We start from the raw sequence: 27,032 nt of genomic DNA, 5'->3' as shown, positions 1-27,032 counted from the left end.
TTCAGCAGTAACCTTATGCATTTAATAAAGATAAAAAAAAAATACCCTGAATTTTTTCTTTTCTTTTTTTTTAAAATATTTTTTTAAATGTAATTATTATTTAAGTAATTAAAAATGTCTTAGATGATTTAATGTTTTTTAATTATGATTAACAATTTTAAACAAGTATTAATGCTTATACATTTTAAGAAAATATGTTTATAAGATTAAAAATATGATTAAAAGGTGATTTGTATTTTCATTATAAATTTTATTTTGATAATTCTATATAAATATTTCAATTAAGTTTTTTTTTTCAAGAATGTGATTATATTTTTTTATGAGAATAAAAAATGTTTGTGATGAAATAATTACTCATTTATTTTTAGAGAAATTATTTTATTCTACTTACAATCTAATTAGTATAATTAAAGTTTATAAAAGCTAAACTTCAATTACTATATTTTTACTTAAATTGATTAAATAGAAATTATTTTTATTAGTTCAATAAATTGTTATTTAATGATTTATTGATATATTATCTTATGCTAATTAATGGCAATACAATAGAAAGCTGGTCTAATTAAATTCTAATCAACATTTAATCTGGTTAGTAAATTATTATTTAATGATTAATGTGATAGATTAATAAAAAATTAAAAAAATTAAAAAAAATTAAACTATCCTTGATAAATAATTAATATATTATAATCGATCTAATAGAATCTAATTCTTGAAATAAGCTGCCAAACAGTTCAACATAATTTAATCGTAGTTAATCTTCATCATGCCAAATTATATTTATTTTTAAAAGATTTAATTAGTTTATAATTTTTTAAATAAAAATTACAGCATTTATTAAATCTAACTTGAGTTAAATCTTAATTGCAGCCAAACCACTACCAAGTACTTGGAGATTTTCTTCTATGAAGGATTAATGGGTGAAATGTTATTTACATTTCAACTCATCCACACCCTTAGCTCTAAAAATTAATTTTCTCATATCTAATATAAAGGAACATTTACATACATACCACCAAATTCCAATGTATATATCTAACATATAAACTATATTTTTTTATTTGGTGGGAAGGGGTGTACTTATTGGTTTGGCCGCTGCCATACCAGTAGTTTGAAGAAGATCAATGAGGTAGGTAGTTTGATTAAATAAAATACCCATTGGACATTTTTTGTATATGCAAACAGAGGAAATGAGATATAGGGCCAAGTTGTTTGAGATTGAAGTTCATGCTGAGAGTGTGGGTGAGTTTGGAAATAGCTGGAGAAGAGTCTCTTGTTATTAACATGTCATCAACATAAATTAAAAGATAAATGTGAATATTATTGTGGTGGTATATTACTAGGAAAGAATCAGCAGTGTTGAGAACAAAATGTTGTATTATTGACGTTGTACTTATTTAAGTTTTTAAATGGCTTTTTTTTAATTTACAGATTTAATTAGAACATATAGAATTAGAAAAGCCTAGTGTTGAGTCATATAGACTGTATCCTTCAGTTTCCCATGTAAGAAAGCATTAAACAAGCAAGTTGTTGGATTTCTCATTGTTTTGTGGTGGTAAGGGTAATAAGCATTCAAATGGCTCGAAATTTCACAACCATACTGAAGGTTTTAGTATAGTCTATGCCTTGTTGTTGCTTAAAATTTTGAACAACAAGACGGTCCTTATAGCATGATATAGACCCATCAACATGATACTTGATTCTCTATGTCTAGATACATCCTAGAATATTTTGATGTGTGATGGGTGGTACAAGCTCCCATGTACCTTGTTGTTGCAGGCCATGAATTCTTCGGACACGGCTTTCCGTTAAGGTGGTAATTTGACAGCTTGTGTGTATGATGAAGGGGTTTCATTGTTGTTAGTGGTGTGATGAAGGTCTAGAATTTGTTTGGGTTTTAAGGTGCTAGTTTGATGTCAGGTGACCATGTGATGATGCTTGGGTTGGGTTGGTAAAGGAATAGAAGAGATAGGGTGACCTTGAGGTGGTGTAATGAGAGGAGAGGGATTAGTGTTGTTGTCAGAAGAAGATTGTGTGAGAGTTGGGAGTAGTGAGGGTTGGGGAGTAGGAATGGTAGCAGAGGTGCTTGTGTTAAGGGTTGAGGGAGTACTGTGAAGGGTGGATGTAGGCATAAGAAGAGATGGAATGTTATGAGTTTGGGTATTGGGGGAACAGATAGAGACCGGTGTTGAAGGTTGATTGTAAGGAAAAAAAAATTTCATTAAAAATAACTGGTCGAGATATAAAAATTTGGTTATCCTAAATGTCGAAGCATTTGTATCATTTAAGATGAGGACTATAGCCTAGAAATACACAGGGAGATGATTTTGAGGAGAATTTGCAGTGAATCTTTTGTGGTTTCCACGGATAACACAAGCACCCAAAGGTGTGAAGATTATGGTATTCAAATGATGAATTATAGATAAGCTGAAAGGGAGATAAGTTATTGGTAGTAATGGAGGGAAGTCTGTTAATAAGATAGTTAGCTATTTGGATGGCATCCATCCAGAAATGAAGGGGAAGGTTGGAAGCGTTGAGTAATATACGTGCAGTTCCTACAATGTGCCTATTTTTCCTTTTAGCTATACTGTTTTGTTCGGGAGTGTAAGCACAACTATATTGATGTTGAATTCCATTTTGTTTTAAATAAATGTTTAAGATGTGTGAGGTGTATTCACCCCCTCCATCTATCCTTAGAAATTTTATGTTAGCTTGAAAATTTGTTTGAAGCATTTTATGTAATAGATAAATTGTTGACTTGTTTCAAATTTATGTTGCATTGGAAAACACCAGCAAAAGCAAGAAAATATATCTATAAAAGTAATACAATAATTGTAACATCCTATGGAGGCGTGGGGGAATAGTCGCTAAATATCATAATGAATCATTTCAAACATAGTGTATACAGTAATGCGGCGAGAAAAAACAAGTTCGTGGCTTTTATTTTTGGCACAATCAATATAGAAATTAGAAGTATAAGTAATGTGAAGTTGGGGATGTGATCTAGCTATGCTATGGAGCACTTTTTTATGAGCGTGCCCCAATCGATGATGCCATAGACTGGAGATTTTCTTAATGTAAAGTGCAATGAGAGGGTATAACCCTTGATCAGCTTTTCCAGAAAGTAGAATCTTCTTGGTTGCTAGATCCTGGAAATAAAAATTGTTAGCACAGAGAGTAAGCTGACAATTATTATCATGTGAAAGCTTATAAACTGAAACGAGGTTATGGGAAAGATGAGGTGCTCGAAATAATGTGGTGAGGAGTAGTTTACTATCAAGTGTGGGGAGTATACCATTTCCCATATGTGAAATTGTTGTGGTTTGTCCATAAGCACTGCTACTTGGTTTGCACCAGTTTAAGTTGTTGGTTGTTGCAAGTTTTCTATGTGCGGTGTCAAATGTGCAATTGCTCCAGCGTCCAAGATCCATTCTTGGTTGTTGTTTGAAGTTGGTTGTTTAAAGCTTGTGTTGTGTGGCCTTGTATTTGAGATTAGTTCTAGGCCAACAGGTCAGGACTGTTGGTAGTACAATTTTTTAAAGGGGCTTTGTTCATTTGCTGGCCCCCTTTGTTTTTGTAAGCAACAAGAGCAGATTGTTGTGTTATTTTGTTGTTTTCTTGAAGTTTGTTGCATTCTTCACTATGCAGCAAAGAATAGAAATCCTCTAGTTTGAGGGGATGAAGTTGAGTTCTACTGGTTGTTTTAAAGCCTTGATGGTTGGGTGGTAGATCTTTCAAAATGTATAGAACTATGTCTTTGTTGTCTACTTTAGAGCTTGCAGCCGCAATATTGTCAACTAGGGTATTGATGTAAAGTATTGAGTCATAGAGTGTGGTTCCATAGTTATGTTGTGTAGTTCATTTTTCAGGTGAATAACCTGAGATCTATCGGTGGACTGAAATTGGCATTCTGAGTTTTGCCAAATTTCAGAAGTATGGTTAAGGTGAAGAATATGAGGTAGAATGTATGGAGAAATAGTAGAGAAGATTGCGGCTGCAAGGTTGCAATCAACAAGTTGCCATAACGAATGTTTTTTATTTTCAACCATGATCCCATTTTCATCTTGAATGAATTGTGGAGGAATTGGGAAGGTGTTGTCCAAGAAAGATTCAAAGCCATTAGCTGAAAATAGTTTAGAGATTTGTAACTTTCCATAGTTGTCAAGCTTTTGATGTGATAGTTGTCAAGATTTTGATGTGAGACATAAAAAATTTGAGAAAATTTGATATGCTAACTTCTTTTATCTAGTGAAGCGTTTGCTGGTGTAGATTTGCAGAGGTAGAGAAGTTGGGTTACCTTTTTGGCGGTTGAGCAAGAAGGCTCTGATACCATATGAAGAATAAATAAGAAAAAAGAAATAGAAAAGAAGAGGAAGAGGAACTCAAAAAATAGCCTGAAGAAAGACAAGTGGCACGAACTTAATTATGTTTATTCATCCTTTCTGTTCACTACATAACAAAGTAAACAACTCCCTTATATATATACATACAGGAGTGGCAACTTTGTAAATAGAAGCAAAGGGTAAATAAGTAACATTACATCTTTACGCAAGATAATAAAAATATATTCTTTCCACAAAATCCCTAAACCAAGCAGATACAACTTTAATGGAGCAGGAGGATCGTGGAGGCGAAGCACCTGCATGAAGAGAGGTAAAAATGCTTGATCAGGTATGATATAAGATCCAATTTCATTATATCCTCTTTAATACATACCACCTTATGTATGCACGAAAAGGTGTATTTTACTTTTTAGAAGTTATAAAAGTGGTATTTTTTAATGTGATATGAAAGATTGGAGTGATGTAAATGTAAAAAAATAAAGTTTAGATGTCATATACGCATATACGTAGAAAATGAGTAGTATATATGTAAATGCCCCTGACATTTAATAACTCTAACAGTGAAAGCCATACCATTCTTCTACAAGAGCAAAATTCCATATTTTAAATATCTAACTAAACTAAACCCAACATCAAACAGAGACTTCAAACAAAATGAAAGCAGGAACTCCCCCATAAAACAAAATTCTTACACTGTTTATGCAGCTAATTATAAGAAATTAATTTTATCCAAATGAAATTACAGGAAATAAACAGTACTGAGTCTATAAATCTCAAACGCAAGATGACAATTTTTATTATAAAACAAACAAACAAACAAACAATAAGTTTTTATCCCTCTAAATGGAGTCGGCTACATGAATCATTTTTCTCCATTGTGTCTATTGAGTGCATGTTGTTATTATAAAAAAAACGAGAAAATAAAATTAACTTAAGTTAAAGCTCCAGTTAAAGCACCTTATGAAGCTTCAAGCTGCAGCATCAGCAGGGGAAGCGTAGCTTTGAAGCACATGAATGGGATCTCCAATCTTCACAACCTTCTCCTTCAAAGTTGCCGCCGACAGGCTTTCCGCGCACACAAAGTTCATTCCGAAATACACCTGAAACACATTTCAAATGAAAATTATGAGAGTAGTAAACTCAACTCATACCTACAACTGATCAATTCAAATGTATTTACATATCTAACCCCTAACCTACAATTTTTACATATTTGCCATCATACCTATGCATGAAAAGATGTATTTTACTTTATAAAAGTTAAAAATAGTATTATTTTTATGTGATATGAAAGATTTAAGCGAAATAAATGTAAAAAGTAAAGGTGTTAGATATGTAAATAGATAGGAATTGTTAGATATGTAAATACATGGGAATTGGGTGATATGTATGTAAATGCCCCGATCAACAAACATTCATGAGCATTATGAAACTTAGAAACATAACAGTAAAGTCCATGTAAGAAGTGCAAGGCTTGTGGAGGAGTTGGTAGAGAGCATTCACTCTAATTAGGAGACTGAAGTTCAAAGCAAACTCTAACCACTAATATCTAATCTAGTTGGCATTAAGGCTAAACTTCCCCCAAAAAAGAGTCCACCTAAAATTAAACGAAACAATGTTCACCTTTGCTTTGTTTATCTTTCCCCTTTTCAGAGCTTTGTCTGTCCTGAACTTCATTAGAGTCTCAGTGGGCTCAGTGCCACCCGTTCCAGATTCCTGATTGATGGTAGGCACCTGGAAATAAAAGAGCACAAACTTCTTCTTTTTTCCCAACAAAATAATATTCAAATCCATATATCTATCTATCTATCTATATATGTATGTATGTATGTATGTATGTAATATATATATATATATATATTATATATATAGATATATATATATATAGAATGTATTACCTTGCAGCGGGCACACAACTTCACTCCATGAAATGCAATATTATTTAACTTTGTCACTTTCCAGAGGTCCTCTGAAAATGGTGCACATCCATCAACCAAAATACTGTGTGATCAACGGTTTTTTAAGTAAGAAGGCAATGAATTATAGTCAATATAAACTCAGGATCAATTCTTTATTCATACTACAGAAATGCCATAGCATTGTTCATAAAAAGCAGCACTTCAGAGTAGACAGTTTAAGTCCATTCTGCAGTTCATTCACATTATGAGGTTCTCTTTGCATTTACTTTGGGATTTCATCTTAGTTATATCTTTTCGGATTATCTCTAATTTTAAATTTGGCCATTAAATTCTAGCTTTCCATTGCAGTTGATATATACAACAGCCAAAATCATGTTTTTGGGGCCTGCTTACTTTGGCCTGAAGCGATTAATGGGTAAGGGCTCTTTCAGAAGCTCATTTAAGAAGTCTAGAGATCCCTGCACCAAAGGGTTGAATAATTTCTTAGATAGATATTGGTTGCAATTTCAAAAAAATCAGTAGACCGACCTGCGATATAACCAAATATGGATACCCATCACTAAACATGGCTGTGTATCCCTGAGCATAATCTGGATCTACAAATCTGCTTTCTGAAGCTGCAATTGCTCATTCAAAAAAACAAAATATTTACAAATGTTTATAGATGTAAAACTGATTTTTTTGTGAAATATCAAAAATTTTTTTTACAATAGAACAAAATTAATAGAAAAGAAACAAGATAAATGTTGAACAATCTGAGTTGTGCCAAAACTAATAAGCTAGAAATGCATCAAAACCATTGAGGTTCATTAGCATAAGGTTAAGATATTATATCAAAAAGAATGAATACCAATGAATTAGAATGTCATCCAACTGAATGATCAATGAGTCTTTGACAGTAAGTTTCGTTTGAACCTCACGCCCTTTGTTAAATTAAAAGAATACAAGTATAACACCGTTAACCAAGTGTTCTGAGGTATTGCATCATAAATATAATTAACTAAGGGGGCTAGCATTCTTACTTAACCTCGATGAAATGACTAAATAAACCATGTTCGATCCATAGCATTGTTCAAACGCACTGTTGATCCTCAAGTGAAACCTCATAGATTTATTTCCAATCAACCCACCATTATTAACTATCACAATGAGTTTACTTTCCACATTCAAAATGAAACATTTTCCTTTTCAATGTGAGGCTTTCTTGAAGCCCACAAACATAGCATCAAAAACTACCAATATTATGTACAAGATGGTTTGAATTGGATAAATAGAAGCCATTAAATGCACTAATAAACACACGATAAACACACACACCACATCTTTAATATACCTAATTTATCCTTGGAGCTTGAGTTGTGATAGAAATAGATATTTTCAAGCCAACAAAGACACCATAAAACCAAATATCATATCGTTGGTATATAATATAGCCTTGCACTTTTTAAATATAATAAAACACAACTTACGGGTATTGAAACGCACTAAACGGCTTGGTTTTCCGAGATACTTCGTAAACCATTCAGAAGCTTCATCTCCTTCATCAAATGCAGTACCTGACCACTCCCACACAGATATTCCATCTACCACATTGCACTCTCTATTAAGACAAACCTTTAATGGGTCCATGTCGGGGGCCCTTAATACTGCAAGAGAGAAAAAAAATAAAATATAACTACTAGACCATCCTGTATTCGGGGTGCATAAGAAGATACTCATGTATATATCCTTACATATCATATAATTCTAAATATAAAAGCTTGTGATAAAAACTATAACACAAAGTTACCTTAATGAAAAAGACGAGCAATAGATAAATAAAAGGCATACTCACTTTTTAATGATTAAAGATTGTTATATAGCCTAGGACAAAAACATTGACTGCATCTAATGTTACCACTCAAATAAAAATAGCTCTTTTTCTTTCCTACTCTTTGAATGCGTCTTCTAACCTTAATTGTACATGTACAAATCGCCTCAACATTATTTTTTATTAACTTATTTTCAATAAAATGTTATTTAGACTATTATTCTAATGTTCAATTCTCAAACTATCCTTCTTCAATCTTTAAGGTGTCTATCTTAAGTTTTGTTATACTCAACTTGGATATCAATGACTTCTTTGCAGCCAAATACACAGATCCAAACAATATAGATGACCTATTTATACTTTTATACAATTTTCCTTTTTAGTCTACATAGACTATCTTACAGTATAGTTCCTCCATTTTAGCCACACATCCCTAAGTCTAGTGTTTAATTCTCAGCCATACGCTCTTTCTTGTGCATAATAGATCAGAAATATATTTTTCTTATCACACATGGTATATTTATATATAGTACATATTTTATTCAATTAATTGCATATCATATTTTTCTTTTGGTTCTACTAATCAAAAACAGTTTACCTTCTATGTATTTTTCCTCTTTTGTTTTAACTTATCACTTATTTAGTCATATGTCACATTCATTAGAACTATATCATCTCTAAAAAGCAATAAACCAAGGTGCCTCCCTTTGAATATCTTTTCAAAACGCCTAGCAAACAAAAGAAGATACAAATTTAACATTGATCTCTAAATATCCTAATATAATCCCCTTTGATTGAAAACTCTTTATTCACTTCATAAATAGTTCTATGTAATATATCAAAGAAGCATAAATTTTATCATCTTTAAATATCATTTGATACTTAAATCTATCATGCATCAAGTAGATCATGATTAAATGGCCATTGATGGATAGGAATGGGATAAATATGTCCCATAACAGTGAATTATTAAATCAAAAAGTAAGAGATCTCAAGTAATGAAGAATCTCAGGCCTATTAAAAGTGCAAGAATGTGCGTTTTTATCTTTTATATGCAAAATAATATATGGTATAAAGAAATAAATTTATCAGAATTTTTAGTTAAATTGTTCTGCTAAATGGATTTGGTGATCTAAAAACCCTATGGGCAAAGTGACTAAATTAATCCAATGAACATAAAACAAAAGATTTGAGAAGAATTTTAAGCCTTATTGTGACATATGTTCTTTTAAGGCATGTTTATTCCATTCTACCAAAATCATTACTAGAGTTGACACTATCAACTTCAACAAGCATAGGCATGACTAAATGTGTCTGTCCTTTGCCATAAGAACATGAATTAGAATGTAGGACTAATTAAAGAGTATAGTAAAAAATTATGTCGCACCAACATGGACATTGGGACACAGACAAGGCACGACACGGACATGGGACTTATCTATTATTGAAAATATAGAACACAGACACGTGTTGGACATGCCGTCATAATAAAAATTATTAAAATACATGTATATATTAAATAAATAAAAGAAAACAGTTAATAACATTAGCTTTCAAAAACTAATATGCTCATAGATATATCTTTAGTTTATGACATACAAAATGCAAGAATAATAACATATATTATCTTGTATTACATCAAAATTTAACTATGTTAATTCATTAAAAGAAATAAAAGGATGATTGACTTTTTTGGCATGTACTTCTACTTCACGGTTCACATTGACTATCATCATCATTAAATATCATAGATTCCAACTCTGACTCATCAAGAGAAATGTTTGAATCTCCAAAATTCTCGTATTGTCGATGGTCTCAAATCCATCTCCTAAAAGATTCCACATCTAGTTATCACCTTCCATGTAATTTCAAGTCTTTCTTGGTAATAAACGAAGGTTAGTACATACATAAAATATATCCAGCTCGATGTGTACTTATTTTATTCCTATTCATTGATTGTATGAAAGAATAAGTGCTCCAATCTCTCTCTAAACACGAGGAGGAGGAAACTCGGAAGTTGAAGGAAGGAGGAACCGTGGAAGATGGCTAGACCCTTGGCAGACTGGACACGGGAGTTAAAATCCCAAAAGCTAAAACATAAAAACTAATACGAGAATAAGTAATAAATTAATAAATAATAATGGTGCATCCTGTATTCCCATGAGATTGAGTGTCTAAGTGATATTTAGTATAAATTTTGGGGTGTTTACACACACGCCACCAAATTCTTTTGTATTTACATATTTTACACTTAAAATTTGATTTTTACATTTATGCCACCCATTTATGCTTGATTTTTACATTTATGCCACCCAAATATTTCATATCACATCTAAATATATAAATCAAATCAAACAAAATACTTTTTTTTAATTTCTATACATATATATGGTGGCTAATATGAACAAATTAAAATTTTGATGTTAGATACATAAATACATAAAAATTGAGTGGTATGCCTCAAAATTATTCCTAAATTTTACAATTTTTTTTATTTTAATCTTAAAAATATTTTTAAGATTTTTTTTACTCATTAATTTAGGGCGCGCGTGTCAGAATTAAGGACACCCATTTCCAACACTTGTTTACCTTTCTTTCTAATATTATTTAATCAGGACACTTATGTGTCGTGTCAGATATGTCCTAGCCATGTCGGAGCCGTGTCTGTATCCGAGACGTGTCCGACATTGCATGACTCTTTAATCAGGAGTGTCCGTGCGACATAGGTAAAAAACAAATATCATTCTGAATTCAATTTAACAGCATATCCACTTTAGCAAAGTTGAAACAAGAAAGCTGAATAATTACTAGAAGGGGCATTTGCCTGCATACCATCCAATTCTTATGTATTTACATATCTAATATTTAAATTTTACATTTTACATTTACACCACCTGCTCAGATCTTTCATATAAGATCAAAAATACCACTATTTTAACTTTTAAGAAGTGAAATACACCATTTCATATATGTAAAAAATTAAAGTTTTGGTGTTAGACATGTAAATACATAGGAATTGAGTGGTTTGCATTTAAATCTTCCTTCAAAAACAAAGACATATTCATGACAAACACATCAAATAGAACCAAGCAGTAATGGATTAATAAAGCATCACATATAAACAAATCCAATAATGAAGGGAAGAGACAAGTGAGATATATATACCCATATATGAGCTATCTGAAGATTTCCAATTGAAATCAAAGGCACCTGGTGGAAGCTCTGGCTCAACTAAAGCTAGCTTTGGCTCCACCCTTTGAGTGAATGCTCGCCCATTTGAATTGACAACCATCCACTGGCGATCCCACCTAAAACCTGATTTTAGTCAAGGAAAGTATTCAAAATGCTTGTTCCATTAACTGAACATCTTATGTATGGAAATCCTACGTAACACATTACATATCATTTAAATGTCAATAAGTAGAAAAATTTTTGCCGACCTTACAAGGATGTCACATATCCACACTTTTTTTTAAGATAGAAACATATCCCAAATTTTTTATGGGGCATTTACATACATACCACTCAATTCTTATAAATTTACATATCTAACACCTAAACATTCATATTTACATGCATAACACTCAGATCTTTAACATCACATCAAAAATACCACCATCACTATTTTTTTAAAAGTGAAATACATTTTTTCATGCATAGATTTATGATACCAAACATGTTACAAGTATAAGTATCAAACTTTGAGTGTTAGATATGTAAATACATAAGAATTGTCTGGTATGTATGTAAATTTCCCATATTTTATTTATTGAAAATAAACCATGACACCTCAAGGAGCTAGCAAGCATTTAATTTAAAGATCGCAAGCAATACTTAATACCATAGGAATCAAGAAGCATATAGCTTGTGCTATAACATTTTGGTACATTTGCGCACACGTTAAAATAATAAACTATCCAAAAATAAAGAAATGTGTGTGCCCATCTCGACGTTAAAGCACATTTAGATCTCTCTTCTTCTCCAAGTCAATATAATTCATATTGAACTTCACTATAAACATTAGTATGGTGCAATATATCTCATAATTTTAATATGTTTTAATTATGCAACAGGCATATAAAAAGAACACCCAAGTGAACGATATAAATAGAGAGATAAAAGACTCATTAACTTTATGTAGCAGTCGAATCAAATGATTTTTTTTTTTTTGTCTAGTATACAAAGACCATTTATTTCTAGTTATTATAAAAAAAAAAAAAATGTATTAAATGAAATTTTAAAATAGAAATAATCAATATTAAATTAGCATATATTATTTTTATTTGAATTCCTAATTAGTTCATTTAAGTATTAATTATTCTAATTAATTCCTATTTAAATACTAAATAATCTAAGTTACTGCCATAATCACAAGTTAATTAATAAATTATTTAATGTTCAACTAATACTATAAGTGATTAATAAATATTGAATTGATCGAAATCATGTTTATTTTATATTTTAAATCATAATGACCTTAAATACAATTATATTTCATTCCTAATTAAGCATAATAAATAGTTAACCATAATTTAGTATGCTTAATAATTGATAATTTAATTAGCCATGCCAAATTATTGTAATTAAGCAACAATTATTGTTTAATGAAGATTACAAACCTTATTGATATGTTGATAATTTGGCCATAGATATTATTTGTATTTTGGTACTATATATGATAAATTTCACTTTGAAGAAGGTTTATGTTGCTTTTGTAGGTAGTAGTAGGAAAGGGGACCAACGGAAATCGAACTGTAGAAGAAGGAACAAATGTTGTGTTTGGCGTCTAGACGCCAATCACTTCCTATATGAAGCACAAACAAGAGAAGACAAAAAGGTTGTACAGCATCATGGGCTCCTAAGCGTCGCGATCACGGAGTGTCAAGTTTTTGTAGTCGTTGTCGGGGAACGAAAGTGAATTTGATTTAGAAAAAATTTAGTTGAATTTGTAGTTCTTTGACTTGAAAATTGTATTATCTTATGTTCCCTGCAATAATATAGTTTTGTCTTTGTTATAAAATTTCAAAAATCCCCTATTTAATATTTGCTTAATTGTGCACGTGATTCTTATATTTTTACTGCATGATATTTGTGGTGTGCTTCTATTTTGTTTGTTGGTTATTCTCTTTTGCCTAGAGTCTATTTGCTAGTAAACCTAGTTAGTGTATGCGTAGTGCTAGATGGTTAGACCTTGAACCCTACGACTCTGAGCTTGAGAGAGCTACTAGAAAAATTAGAAAACAAAAAGAACTTCAACAACCTTTAGGAGAGATGACGAATATTCCTCAGAATAACCTAGAGGCCCCCGAATATCAAGACATGCCTAGAGCTTTGAGAGACTATGCAAACCCTACGGTAGACAAAATTCATCTTAGTATCCATAACACTGTCGTAGAAGCCAATACCTTCGAACCGAAGCATGTCATCATCTAAATGGTGCAGAACAATCATTTTGGGGGTACACCTTCGAAAGACCCTAATCTCTATTTAGCGAGTTTTTTATACCTCTGCACCACATTCCGCTATAACTAGGCTAAAGCTTTTCCCTTTTCTCTTTAAGGCATAAAGCCAAAATGTGGCTAAACTCCTTAGCTCTTGGATCAATTAGGACTTGGAATGAGCTTGCTCAAAAATTCTTAGTGAAGTATTTTCCACCTTCTAAAACGGTCAAACTTAGGAATGACATTACTTCTTTTTGCCAACATGAAGGTGAATCCATTTATGAAGCATGAGAAAGGTTTAAGGAACTCCTTAGGAAGTGTCCCCGCCACGCATTACTAGGTCGGTTGATTATTCAGACTTTCTTCAATGGAGTGGTAGGATCTTTAAGGTCAATCATCAATGTTGTTTTCGGTGGCTCCTTATGTCAAAACTCATTGATGAGGCATATTCTCTAATCCAGGAGATGACAACGAATAATTTCTAATGGTCTTATAATAGAGTGACTCTGGGAAGGTAGCTAGCAAACATGACACCGATGTTCTTTCCATTTTGACTTCCCAAGTGGCTGCTATCTCTAGAAAATTAGACCAACTAGACTTGAATCAGCCACAAGGATCGCCAGTCATACAGGAGAATTCATATAGATAATTGGTGGATCCTAGTGCTTTGTCTCTTGAGACCCTGAATGCCATTAACAATAAGTTTAATAACCCTTATTCCAATACCCATAATTCCGGGTGGAATAATCATCACAATTTTAATTGGAACATAATAGTGAAGGGATGGAAAACCAGTTGGGAGAATAATCAAGCAAATTCATTAGGAAATTAGAACAATCAAGGTAGTATCAATTCTAGACCTCCTTACCTACCTAGCTTTAACCAAAATCAATAGTTAAAGGAAAAAAAGTTGTCTTTACAAGAAGTGGTATTGCAGATGGGGAATCAACTGCAAAGTCAAGCTGAAAATTGAAAATCAGTTGGGCCAAATAACAAATTCCCTTAATAACCGACCCTAAGGAACTCTTCCTAGTAACACTGAGGTTAATCCAAAGGAGAAGAGTAACGAACATGTAAAAGCCATTAAGTTGAGAATTGGAAGAGAGTTGGAGGAAGCGAGTAGGAAAGAGCCTGAGGTGGTTGAAGAAAACCCTGAGCCTGAAAAATCAATAGAAGACTCTTTTAAAGACTTAAGAAGACCGACCACACCCCTTAGAAAAAACGTAGAAAGATCACCCTCACTATTTCCCCAGAGACTTCAGAAGCACAAATTGAATCAACCGTTTTCCTGATTCCTAAAAGTGTTTAAGAAGTTGACTATCAATATCCCTTTTGTCGAGGCTTTCGAGCAGATGTCTAGATATGCGAAGTTTATGAAGGATATTCTAAATAAAAAGAGAAAACTAGGAAATTTTGAGACTGTAGCATTTAGCGATGAGTGCAGTGTCATCATACAAAAAAAATTTCCTCATAAATTTAAGGACTCTGATAGTTTCACAATCTCTGTGTTTTTTGAGAGAAATTCTTTGGAAAGGCCTTCTGTGACTTAGGTGTCAGTATTAACCTCAATCCTTTGTAGATATTTAAGATGTTAGGATTAGAAGAAGTCCAGCTTACCACTGTAACCCTTCAGCTAGATGACCGGTCTCTTACCTATCCCAAAGAGGTTATAGTGGATGTCTTAGTTAAGGTGGATAAGTTTATCTTCTCTGCTGATTTTGTTATTTTACATATGGAGAAGAATAAGAAGATTATCATCATTTTAGGCAGACCTTTCCTAACCACTGGTAGGACGATGATTGATGTACAGAAAGAAGAGTTAACTATGATGGTGAATGATCAAAAAGTTAATTTTAATGTTTTAAAATCTATAAAATTCCCTTTTGAATCAAATGAGAATTCTTGTTTTATGCTGGATTTAGTAGACCGACTTAGTAGAAGTTAATTTCAGGAAATTTGTCAAATTGATCCAGTTGAGCAAAAGCTTGATTGAGAATGATAGACATGGCCTTAAGGAAGAATCAACTCTACTTTTAGAGGCCAGTCCGAGGATTTACAGGAAGAGGTTTGAGTTGTTGGATACCACTGGATATTATATGCCTTTAGTCCCTTCCATAAAAAAAATCGTTTGAATTAGAAATGAAAATTCTTCCTAAATATCTAAGTATACTTTCTTAGGGGAGTCATCTACTTCGTCTATTATCATATCCTTAGAACTCAATAGTTTACAAGAGGAAAAATTGATGAGAGTTTTGAGGAGTTTTAAGAAAGCTTTTAGATAGACTCTAGCAGACATTAAGGGGGTCAGTTCTTCAATATGAATGCATAGGATCCTTACGAAAGAGAATTATAAACCTAGGGCAGACACTCAAAGAATACTCAACACTGTTACGAAAGAAATTATTAAGAAAGATATAGTGAATCTCAGATAGTGTCTGGGTTAGTCCTATCCATTGTGTACCTAAAAAAGAGAGAATAATTGTTATAGTGAACGAGCAGAACGAATTAATACCTACTAGGCATGTTACTGGGTGACGAATCTGTATTGACTATAAAAAATTAAACTCAGCCACTAGGAAAGATAAATTCCCCTACCCTTTCTTGACTAGTTGTTGGATAGACTAGGTGGTCACCCATTTCTCTGTTTTTTAGACGGATATTCAGGGTACCATTAAATTCTCATAGCTCTGGAGGATCAGAATAAGATCACATTCGCGAGCTCTTATAAGACTTTCATCTTTAGGAGGATGTCTTTCGGACTATGCAATGCACCGGCCACTTTTTAGTGTTGCATGATGTCTATTTTCTATGACCTGATTAAAAGAGATTGAAGTGTTTATGGATGATTTATCTGTTTTTGGTCTTTCGTTCGATTCTTGCTTAGACCATCTTGTCAGAGTTTTGAGAAGATGTGAAGGGACTAACTTAGTTTTGAATTAAGAAAAGTGTCAATTTATGGTTTCCGAAGAGATTGTTTTAGGGCACAAAATTTCTGAGAGGAGTATGACGGTTGATCCAACAAAGATACAGGTTATTTAAAACTTCCCTCACCCACTTCTGTGAGGGGAGTTAGGAGTTTTTTGGGCTATGTTGGGTTTTACAGGCAGTATACTAAGGAATTTTCAAAAATTACCAAATTCCTGTCACTTACTGCAAAAAATGTCCATTTGATTTTGACTATAATTGTTTAATTGTCTTCAATACTTTAAAAGAAAAAATTTATCACTACACCTATTATTGTTTCATTTGATTGGGAGAGTCATTTTGAATTAATGTGTGATGCTAGTGACTATGTTATAGAGACGGTGTTAGGTCATAGGAGAGATAATGTGTTTAAAACCATATATAATGTTAGTAAGACCTTTAATGAGGCTCAAATTAATTACACTTCTACTAAAAAAGGAGTTTTTTGTCACAGTATATGCTTTTGATAAGTTTAGGCTCTATTTGATTGGAACCAAATGCATTGTTTTCACTGAACATTCAGCAATTCAATATTTAATTTATAAAAAGTATACTAAACCACAATTAATCAAATGGGTCCTATTACTGTAGAAAATTGATATCAAAGAGGTGGATAGAAAATATTTTGAAAATCAAATAGTGGATCACTTATCTAGGCTTGATCAAGAGAATTTTTATGCTTTTGATGATAATATTAATGAAAATTTCTCTGATGAGCAACTCCTTGTTGTTTCTAATTTGAGTGCTCTGTAGTATGCAGACATAGTGAATTTTATTGCTAGTGATATTTTACCCTATAATATGTTGTATCAACATAGCAAAAAGTTTTTTCACGGTGTCAGATATTATTTTTGGGATAGTCATTTCCTTTATAGAAATAATAAAGACCGGATGATTAGAAGATGTCTACCCTTAGAAGAGACCCAAAAATGTGATTGAAAATGTCATGATTCTGAATTTGGAGGATATTTTGAGGTTTACAGAACTGCATCTAAGATTTTGCAATCAAAATTTTATTGTCCTACTCTATTTAAGGATGTAAATGAATATATTTAAATCTGCGATAAATGTCAAAGAGTAGATAATATTTCTAAGAAAGATGAAATACCCTTAAACTATACGTTAAAAGTTGAAATTTTTGACGTTTAGAGTTTAGATTTTATGGGCCCTTTTGTACCTTCGTTAGGAAATATTTATATATTGGTAACTGTGGATTATTTCTCAAAGTGGATATAAGCAGTTGTTCTTCCCAATTGTGAGGCTCAGAGCTTTTCTAAATTTTTTAAGAAAAATATATTTTGCAAATATGAAATTCCTAGCGTAATAATAAGTGATGGGGAAGTCACTTTAGAAATAAAAAAAAATTGAAACATTGGTTGGAAAGTATGAAATTAATCATAGAATATCCAGAGTCTATCATCCTCAAATTAGTGGATTAACAGAGGATTTAATAGAGAAATAAAAAGAATCCTAGAAAAGACTGTCAACCCTGATAGAAAAGATTGAACTTTAAGACTTGATGATGTTTTATGAGCCTATAAGACTGTTTATAAAACGCTGATAGGAATGTTGGGTTTAAGACATCACAAACGTGAAACGTGAAGATTTGGTTTTAGTTCTTAGTTGGGATCTTAGGTTGAGCCTATGATCATGATCTTTCCTTCATCTTCGAGGACGATTGTTGGGTTTAATTTTGAGCCTATGATCATGATCTTTCCTTCATCTTCGAGGACGATTGTTGGGATCTTAGGTTGAGATCATGAGTTGGGTTGATAATTTTTAAGTTCTTAGTTGTGATCTTAGGTTTGGTCGATGATTTATGAGTTTTGAGCCTATGATCTGAGTTTTTAGTTGTGATTTACTAATTGAAACGTGAAGATTTCCTTTTGAGCTTCAAATCCTTGTTATGTTCTTCATTAGTTTGATTTTGTTCTACATTGTTCCATGGCAACAAAAGGCAGAAAATCTAAATCATCCTTTGATAACAAGAGATTTATTAGCTCAAAGGCAGAAGAACGATACAGCAATTTCTTGGTATCGAAGAAAAGTATTCCTAAGAGAGGTTCTGAGAACCCAGAAGGTGATGTGGGATCTATGATCGATAAGACAGATTGGTAGACTTTCTCCTTTCATACTGGCATTGTGGTGATTCCTATTGTTCGGGAATTTTTTGCGAATTTGCCTGAAGCTTCAACTGAATCTGTCTTTGTTAAAGGGAAGGAACTTGACTTCTCATATACCAAGATTAATTCTTTATATTCGCTGCAAGGTTGTCCTGATAGTTTCTACAACCATTTTACTCCTGTTGATTCCGACTTGGTAGAAATTATTAACCTTTTGACTGCAGGAAGAGAACTTGGAAGAGTTAGAAATGATATAAAAATTAATTTCCCTTCTAATTTGAATGTTGTTTCCAAAGCTTGGCATTACTTTATATCGACCAAGCTTCTACCTTCTACAAATTTAAGTGAAGTGACTAAGGATAGGGCTGCTTTGAATTTTTGTATTCAAACAAGAAAATCCATTGATGTAAGATCTCTTATCAATCATTCAATTCAAAACGACAAAAGGGGGGTCTACAATCGGCATTGGTCACCCTTTTATTGTCTTCACTCTGTGCCAAAATTTTGGTATTGATTATGACAGTTGGGAGAAGCTCCAACTCCTGAAACCTATTTCCAAACGAAATATTGGGGTTTATAGTCAATATGAGGTATTTGGGCGAGGAAAAGTTCCTCCCTTCCTTCTTCTTCTACCTCAAGGCCTCGACCCTCTGCTTCTATGGCTTCAATTGTTGGGTGTCTGAACAGACTAGAGGATGATACTGCTATTATCCAGACGAAGATGTATGATTTGGCTGACCGAGTGGCACATATGGATTGACAAAACAAAAGCGAATTCGATCAGATTGACAGTTTTCAGGCCGCCCAGTTGGAAATGTAAAGGAAGAACCAACGGTTAGGAGAAGAGAATCCAATTGTTTTTCCTACTTACTCTCCTTATTTGCCTTACGAAAACACCGGCGAGCCTATAGAAGAAGACCGGGAGGAGGAGGAAGAAGAAGGAAAAGATGAAGAAGGAGAAGAAGGAGGAGGAGAAGCAGGGGATGATTGATTTGATTGCACCTTTATTGTTTTGCTTACTTGACTGCTTCTCTTACTTTCAATTTGCTCTTGTTAATGTTGAGTTATGTTTTGGTTATAATATGTATTGGTGTACTTTGATATGGACTTTCATGTCCGTTATTTGTTGTTGTTGGATTTTAATTGTTGTAATTAATTTGAATTCCTTTATGTATCTTCAGTTAATATGTTGATGTATTTTATGTGCTATTGATGTTTCTTTTATTTATAATCATTGTTGTTGAAGTGTTGGCTTGTACAAGTGTCACAGGTAATTGTTGTTGTTGTTGTTTTATATGTTTTTCATCTTTTTTTACTCTTGTACTTGCATGTAATTAAGTTTGGTGAGATGAATGTTATTAGTATTTGTTCCTTTGTAAAAAAAATATTATAATTTGATGTTTGTTGACAGAAGTAGAGCAGATTGAATTTGAGACCACAATAATCATGATAGAAGAAGGTACATATTTATATAACGATTAAACTCTTTTTGAATTAAATTGAACTAGATGCAGAATGATCTTTCAAATTCAACAAATAATTATTTAATCATCATATTTTATTTTTAAGAATATTTGGTTAATTGTTCAGTTAATTGCAGCTAGATGTGTATCGTTTTGAAATATAGCCTCCATCTCACTTGAATTCTATGTTAATACTTTAAAACTTATAAATTTTAAATTAAAAAAGGGGATGTTGGAGTATTTTAGTTTAGGGAGATTGTAGTAAAATTCAAAAACAATAAAAGGGTGGTCCAAATATAGTAGTTCTCTAGGATGTGAATGAAAAAAGAGATTACCTAACAAGAAATAAGATTAAAAATATTCATCCTATAGAAAGAAAGAGAAAAGAAAAGAAAAGGAAAAAAATTATAAATGAAAAACATCGAGAAAAAGTTGAAGTAGAAGCCTTAACAAAAATTGGTTTTGCTACTATTTCTTTTTACTTCAAAACCCCATAACATTCTTTAAATTAATTATGTTCGTATGTTTATGAATTATTAGCATGTTACTTTATGGAGGGCTAAATTCTTAGAATTTGACATCTAGATTGTATTAGCTTAACAGTTATTAAATCCCTTGAAGTGAATATGAGATTAACTAACATTTGAAGAGTCAATAACTTCATTAAGCACATGTGTCAGAATAATTCAATAGAGGTTTTTTATTCACTAACTATGTATATTTGAAAATTTGATTGTAGGTGGTCACTTATAAAAATCCATTTATATTACGTACAACAATATCAAATGCTTATGTTTTGTTATTATTTGGGGACAAGTAATCTTTAAATTTGGGAAATTTTGATATGTTGATAATTTGGCCATGGATGTTATTTGTATTTTTGCATTTTATATGATAAATTGTACTTTGAGGAAGGTTTAATGTTATTTTTCTAAGTTGTAGCAGGACAGGGGACGAACGAGAATCTAACTAGATCAAATTGTAGGAGGTGCAAATGTTGTGTCTGGGGCCTAAGCGTCGGACCAATGTCGCCTTGGTGTCAATCTCTTCCTAAATGAAGCACAAAAACGAGAAGACAGAAAGGTGGCACCGCATCATGGGCGCCTAAGCGCAGCCGCCGATGCCTAAGCACCGCGATCACAGCGCCATGGCGTCGGACCCTTATGAAAAAGTTCTTCAAGTGAGTGACGCCTAGGCGCCAGAACCCAAAATTTGATAGTTTTGGGAGTTCAAAATTTGAATTAAGGGGAAGAAATATGAAAGTCTTGAAGAAGAATTTAAAAGGGGCTTTTTCACCATTTTTCTTCTGTCATTTATGAGAGAGAATTTTGGATAAGGCCACACAACTTGCAAGGATATTAGAAGAGAGGAAAAGAGAGAGATTGGAAGGATTGAGAGGGTTGATTGTTTGTTGTTAGTGACATCCTCAAACTACTTACTTGTGAAGGAGATAAGTGTGTTTACATTGTATTTTCTTCAGATTTTCTATGTAAAGACTTTGGTTTTTGAAGTTTATGCATAAAACTAAGTTTGCTTTGATAATTTTGTCATGAATAGTGAGTAGTCATCTTGTTTCTCTCTTTAATTGAGATGGTGATTGGATATGACAAGGGATTTGAGATTGTTTGGGCTTTAATTTAAGTTTAGAAGTGTTTTGTTAACTTGATAACTTAATTTACTTTCTGCATGACCAGTTGATTGTTAAAATCTTTTGTGAATGTTGATGTTCAAAAGGATTCTTTATGGAACAAAAGAGTTAATAACATAAATTCATTGGAATGGGGATATTGTCATTGGATTCATGCAATCTTCTAGGAGACATTTTCTTATGAGCAGTTCAAGAGTATTTGGGAACTAAACCTAAGATTGTTATTCTTCCTTAGATCGTCGGAAGAGTATAAAGAAAAATTTTTCACCTGATTGACACTGATTTTTAAATCTAATCCTTAGTCATATCCATCACTTGATCAATTAAAGAGGGAACTTCTCAACCTCTAATTTATAAAAGAATCTTTTGTTTTGTTAAAAAAGACTAGTTTTTAATAGCTTTTGAATAGGTTTAAAATTGAACTTGCAAATTAAACTCTTCAGACTTAGACTGAAAATTGTAGACCAAAACTTTTCCTTAGAATTCACCTCGTTCCATGTGGGATAAACAACCAGACTCAAACCCCAGTACTACTGATACACCACATATACTTGCGTGAGCCGCCCGTGCTTCGCAGCACTTGGTGCGTATTACTTCTCATATACATAATTAGCTAGAACAATTGCTTAGGTTAATTCTGAATTAATTAACAGTTCTTATTTTAACTATAATATGTTAAATATAAATAAATGAATAAAAAAATAAAATCATGCCTAATTAGCTTAAATGATTCCATAATTATAATTTATCATTAAAACTAATTATCTAATCCTAAATTATTATAACTAAATCCTAATGAAATTCTAATGAAATTAACTAAAATTGGATTAGTCCCTAATTACTCTAACTAAAAATATATATTATCATTTATTCTAAATATTTAATCAATTAAATAATTATGCAAGGACCAATTATTATGATTAATTTGTAATGAAAGTTCATAACCATAATTTATAAAATTAATCATTTTTAAAAAACATTTTAAATATTATTTTAATTAAATATTAAATTAGATAATTACCCCATGCCTAAATATTAAATTATTAAATATCTATAAAATTTTAGTGATGATAACTATAAAACTAATTAATCAATATTAATTAGTAGCAACACTGAATTAACATAATTAATATATAATTTGTCTTTTTATCCCATAAGTAAATCAGGTATATTGTGAGCTAAAAAAATTTTGGCTGTTACATAAAAATTTTACATTATTTTTTACTAAGGTGCTCCACACATACAAATTAAAAAAGGAGGAACGAAAGATATGCTATAATTCTTTACATGGCAATCTCGGAACAAAGAAATCACAAGCTTATCCCAAATTAAAAGATCCAATATAGAAGTAAAATTATAAAAATTTGTCATTCCCCTAAGCTAAAGAAGACGGGATTTCAAAGTAATGCACTCAAATTGCGTTACCTATAGAAGTAGTAAAACCTATAGTAGTTGAAGGAAAATCTGATGATACAAATTGACTGAAGATGGTCAGATGACAACGATTGGGTGATAGCCAGTTGAAGATGATATAAGTTGAGTGATGATGATCAAATGATAATGACGAGAAGTGATGATGACCAGATGATGACAGTCAAACATCAATAGGAGAAAAATAATGATAAAAAAATAGTGGTCAGACGATGACATTCGAACGATAGTGGTCGGATGATAACAGTCGGGCTAGGATGGTTGAGTGATGATAATTGCTAGTCGTGATAGTCAATGTTAGACATCAACAAAGATTTGAAGTTCTTGCAATCTCTAAGCTCTTTCTAATTTCTAGTATTCAGATATTTTATATAGAGAATGTGGCCCTATGTATAATTTTTTTGAATGATAGTTTAATTATTTTGGCCAAATTCTTAAAACACTCTATTAGATGGCAGACTTTAATTCCATTTTTTCTTAGCTTCATTCAATATTGGAGTGTCTTTTAATCTCAAAATTGAGGGATGTTGACTTCATTGCATTCCTCTTGTCAAAATTTCAATTTGGCTATAATTATGCAAGATTTGGGGATTGTTTGACTTTTAATTAATGTCCCAAGGTTAAAAATAAAATAAAAAAATATGTCCCAAACATTTCAACCACACTTCGAGTGCTTGATTTGGATTTATTTGGGCTATGATTGAATCACTTTTAGTATTGTTAGATTCAACTTGTCAAGGCATTCAATTTGACTATAAATTTGTTAAACAAAGGTCTGATAATCTTACTAATTTTTAAACTTTATAATTCAAAATTTGCATTAAAAATTAATATTTGCTTAGATGATTTTCTAATTACATATCAAGATATATTTCAAAACAAGTGAACATATTTATAAGTATTTTTAAGATTTCAAAAAATAGGCCAATTTTTTTCAAAATTAAAAAAATTGGTAACATTGTTATCGAACATGTTTTTCTCACTCCACTTGTTCTAAAAAGTGAATTCAAACATGGAATAAGAATCTCATGAGTCAAGTCATCACCAATAATTAAGTTCGTGGTTAATTTCACATGTACTAGCTGATTTCAAAATAAAATTGAAAGCTCTGCCACATTCATCAAAAGTGTTTCATGAGTTATAAAGACGTAACACATAATTTTTATGTGTATATATCTAATATCTAAATTTTGATATTTACTTATAAAACACTTTAATGTCACAAACACATCAAAACATATGCATAAAAATATGTATTTTATATTAAAAAGTTATTATTAATGATATTTTTATATAAATTAAAGATTTTAGTGTTTTATAATGTCGATATATCCCAAGATCTTGAAATTAACAAAAGTGAAAAATAAAGATGGTAGTTATATAGTAATTCAGCAATAACAACAATCCATAAAAATATTTAACTATAAAAAAGTCACTAATTCACAAGACATAAATAACAGTTAACAAGGCGGAAAAAGATGATATGATGATAAAAATAAATAATACTAATAATACTAACAATAACAATAATTAATAATAATATTCAACTATAAAAGAGTCACTAATTCACAAAACATAACAAACATTTTCTTGCAAGATACATATATAAGATCACCCCAATTTAAATAATAATAAAAATAAAAATGATTAAATATAGAAACTAGACAGTCTGTTACATGTTTTCAATAATTTCTCTCCTCCTATAAACAAATTCTCTCCCTATCAAACATATCAATCTAATAGAGATTTTTTTGAAAGAGTGGTTGATTGACATATTAAGTTTACAACAATGTGATAAATAATTATAATTTTATTATGCAATAAATCATAATGTAAATGCTTAAATATAAATGCTCAAAAAAACATGCTAATTAATCTATAACATAAGCTTTATATTTTCATTTTTATAAAAATATTCATTAAACCATCTTAATCAATTATATTTTTCATTTTCTTTTTCTTTAAGAAGTCATCGTAATTAATTATAGTTTTACTATACACTAAATCATTAAATCAAGTGTCATAACTCAGACCAAAAGCTTGAAGGTAATCAAGGAGGGAACGGACAATTGAATGGTGAAAATAAAAAAATAATAATATTATTAATAGTAACAAAAGCCACAGTAATATTCAACTATAAAAGATTCACTAATCCACAAGACATGAACAATATCATATAATAAAATACATAATAAAAAAATTTATTATCTATTTTCAATAATTTATTTACTCATATAAACAAACTCTCTCTTACTATTCATACTCTATTAGATTAATATAACTGATAGAAAATAGTTTGTTTATAAGAGTAGATAAATTATTGAAAATAGGCGGCAGACTATTTGATTTCTATTTTTAGTCACATTATTTCAAAATTTTGTTAGATTGATAAGTTTGAAAGAAAAAATTTGTTTGCAAAATGAGATAAATTAGAGAGTAGATATTTTAGATTCGACTTATGTTAAGAAAGGCAGAGGTAGACCTAAAAAGACTTGGGCATATTTTATAAAAAACTATCTTAATTTATTAGAATTAAATGAAAAATATGACGCTCAATAGGACACAATGGAGGAAAAGGATTAATGTAGTCGACCCCACTTAGTGGAATAAAGGCTTGTTGTTGTTTTTGTTGTTGTTATAGGAGATAAATTATTGAAAATAGGTAGCAAACTGTTTGATTTTTATGTTTAGTCACTTTTATTTTTATTATTGTTTCAAGTTGGATGAGATTATGTGTTTTGTTAAATGATATTATTATTGTCTTATGGATTATGACTCTTTTATAGTTGAAAATTATTGTGAATTGTTACTATTGTCAAATTGTTATATAAATATAATTGTCATTTGACCGTTTGTTTCTGTCTTGGATAAATTCAAACTCTGGGGCTGGGTCATCTAACATATAAATGAATATCAAAGTTTGGATGTCAAAAATATAAATATAAAAAAAGTGTGCTATGTATGTAAATCACCCTTTTATTTAAATAGGAGAATACATTTTTCTCATTTTGAACAAACAAATTAACTAACCTTTAGGGCACTGATTAAAAACTTTGAGTAATTAAGAACATTAAAAAGCATAATATATTAATAAACATTCATTATATATAAAATTTTCTAAAATTTTAAAGAACATGCCTTACTTAAATCAGCTTTATGCAGAAATTGAGGCAACTTCACAAACCCTTTACAGCAAATGCAGCAAAAAAAAAGTTCGGCAAAACCTATAAGCTTTTAACATACGAATGCTAACAAGAAATATCACAGAGTGATGCATGAATTGAGGAAAAAAAACTAAGAACAAGAAGCTGAAAGTATTTCTTTCACAACGAAACTGAAGAAATTACCAGTGGAGGTGATGGGAGCCTCAGGAACGGAGATTCCTCGACAAGATTTGATCGGATATACAAAGATGTCGGACACCGTCGCCGCCGGCGCCGACGAACTTCCGCCGGCGCTGCCGGCGGAGGTTGAAAATAGGGAGAAAAGCTTCTCCATCTCCACCGATGGACTTCCCCACTCGTAATACCGAATTTTTCGCCGTTGCCTCCAGCTTCGTCGTATATATGGCCATAGAGTGTTGTTTGTTGGCTTGCTGCCAAGATTCCACCGGGTTTCATCTTTTCTTTTATTAACCCACTAACTTAAAGATTTACATACATACCACTTAATTCCTACCTATTTATATATCCAACACATACAGATTATATATATAATATATATATATATATATATATATATATATTCTGTGTGTTTTGGACGTGTAAATAGGTATATATATTAAAAGGAAATTGATATTTGTCAGAGGCCCAAATATTGATTTCTCATGCGCAATCTGGTCTCATGATGAGAGCCCGCGTCATGTGTCTTTAATTCGAACCCCACGCACG

General features: G+C 31.5%; 1 protein-coding gene across 3 annotated transcripts; it reads right to left on the bottom strand.

Moving 5' to 3' along the window:
* Window positions 1–3,118: 3,118 nt before the first annotated feature.
* LOC110022238 (mitochondrial amidoxime reducing component 2) lies at window positions 3,119–26,705 on the bottom strand. Of its 3 annotated transcripts, none has more exons than XM_020721077.1 (9): window positions 26,490–26,705; window positions 11,238–11,387; window positions 7,732–7,908; window positions 6,791–6,879; window positions 6,656–6,720; window positions 6,242–6,344; window positions 5,967–6,077; window positions 5,301–5,443; window positions 3,119–3,149 (listed from the first exon to the last, which is right to left on the bottom strand). In XM_020721077.1, the coding sequence occupies exons 1-8, from the start codon at window positions 26,638–26,640 to the stop codon at window positions 5,312–5,314; spliced, it is 978 nt and encodes a 325-aa protein (XP_020576736.1). In that variant the 5' UTR covers window positions 26,641–26,705; the 3' UTR covers window positions 3,119–3,149; window positions 5,301–5,311. The 3 variants fall into 3 exon arrangements, with proteins under 3 accessions (XP_020576736.1, XP_020576735.1, XP_020576734.1); XM_020721076.1 differs by lacking the exon at window positions 3,119–3,149 and adding an exon at window positions 4,391–4,639; XM_020721075.1 differs by lacking the exon at window positions 3,119–3,149 and having other exon boundaries at window positions 5,242–5,443.
* Window positions 26,706–27,032: the final 327 nt, after the last annotated feature.

The sequence above is a fragment of the Phalaenopsis equestris genome, unplaced genomic scaffold (genome assembly GCF_001263595.1).
Source record: "Phalaenopsis equestris unplaced genomic scaffold, ASM126359v1 Scaffold000174, whole genome shotgun sequence".
Lineage (NCBI taxonomy): Eukaryota > Viridiplantae > Streptophyta > Magnoliopsida > Asparagales > Orchidaceae > Phalaenopsis > Phalaenopsis equestris.
The sequence above is the reverse complement of the archived record's forward strand: the minus strand, read 5'-3'. Positions and strand labels throughout refer to the sequence as shown.

Excerpts from the sequence above, each read along its gene's own strand:
- LOC110022238 (XM_020721077.1), bottom strand. The coding sequence starts at position 26,640 with ATGGAGAAGCTTTTCTCCCTATTTTCAACCTCCGCCGGCAGCGCCGGC. Across the intron at positions 6,721-6,790 it reads CATATTTGGTTATATCGCAG|GGATCTCTAGACTTCTTAAA; the intron begins GTCGGTCTACTG and ends CCTTTGGTGCAG. Across the intron at positions 6,078-6,241 it reads AGTTGTGTGCCCGCTGCAAG|GTGCCTACCATCAATCAGGA; the intron begins GTAATACATTCT and ends TTTTATTTCCAG.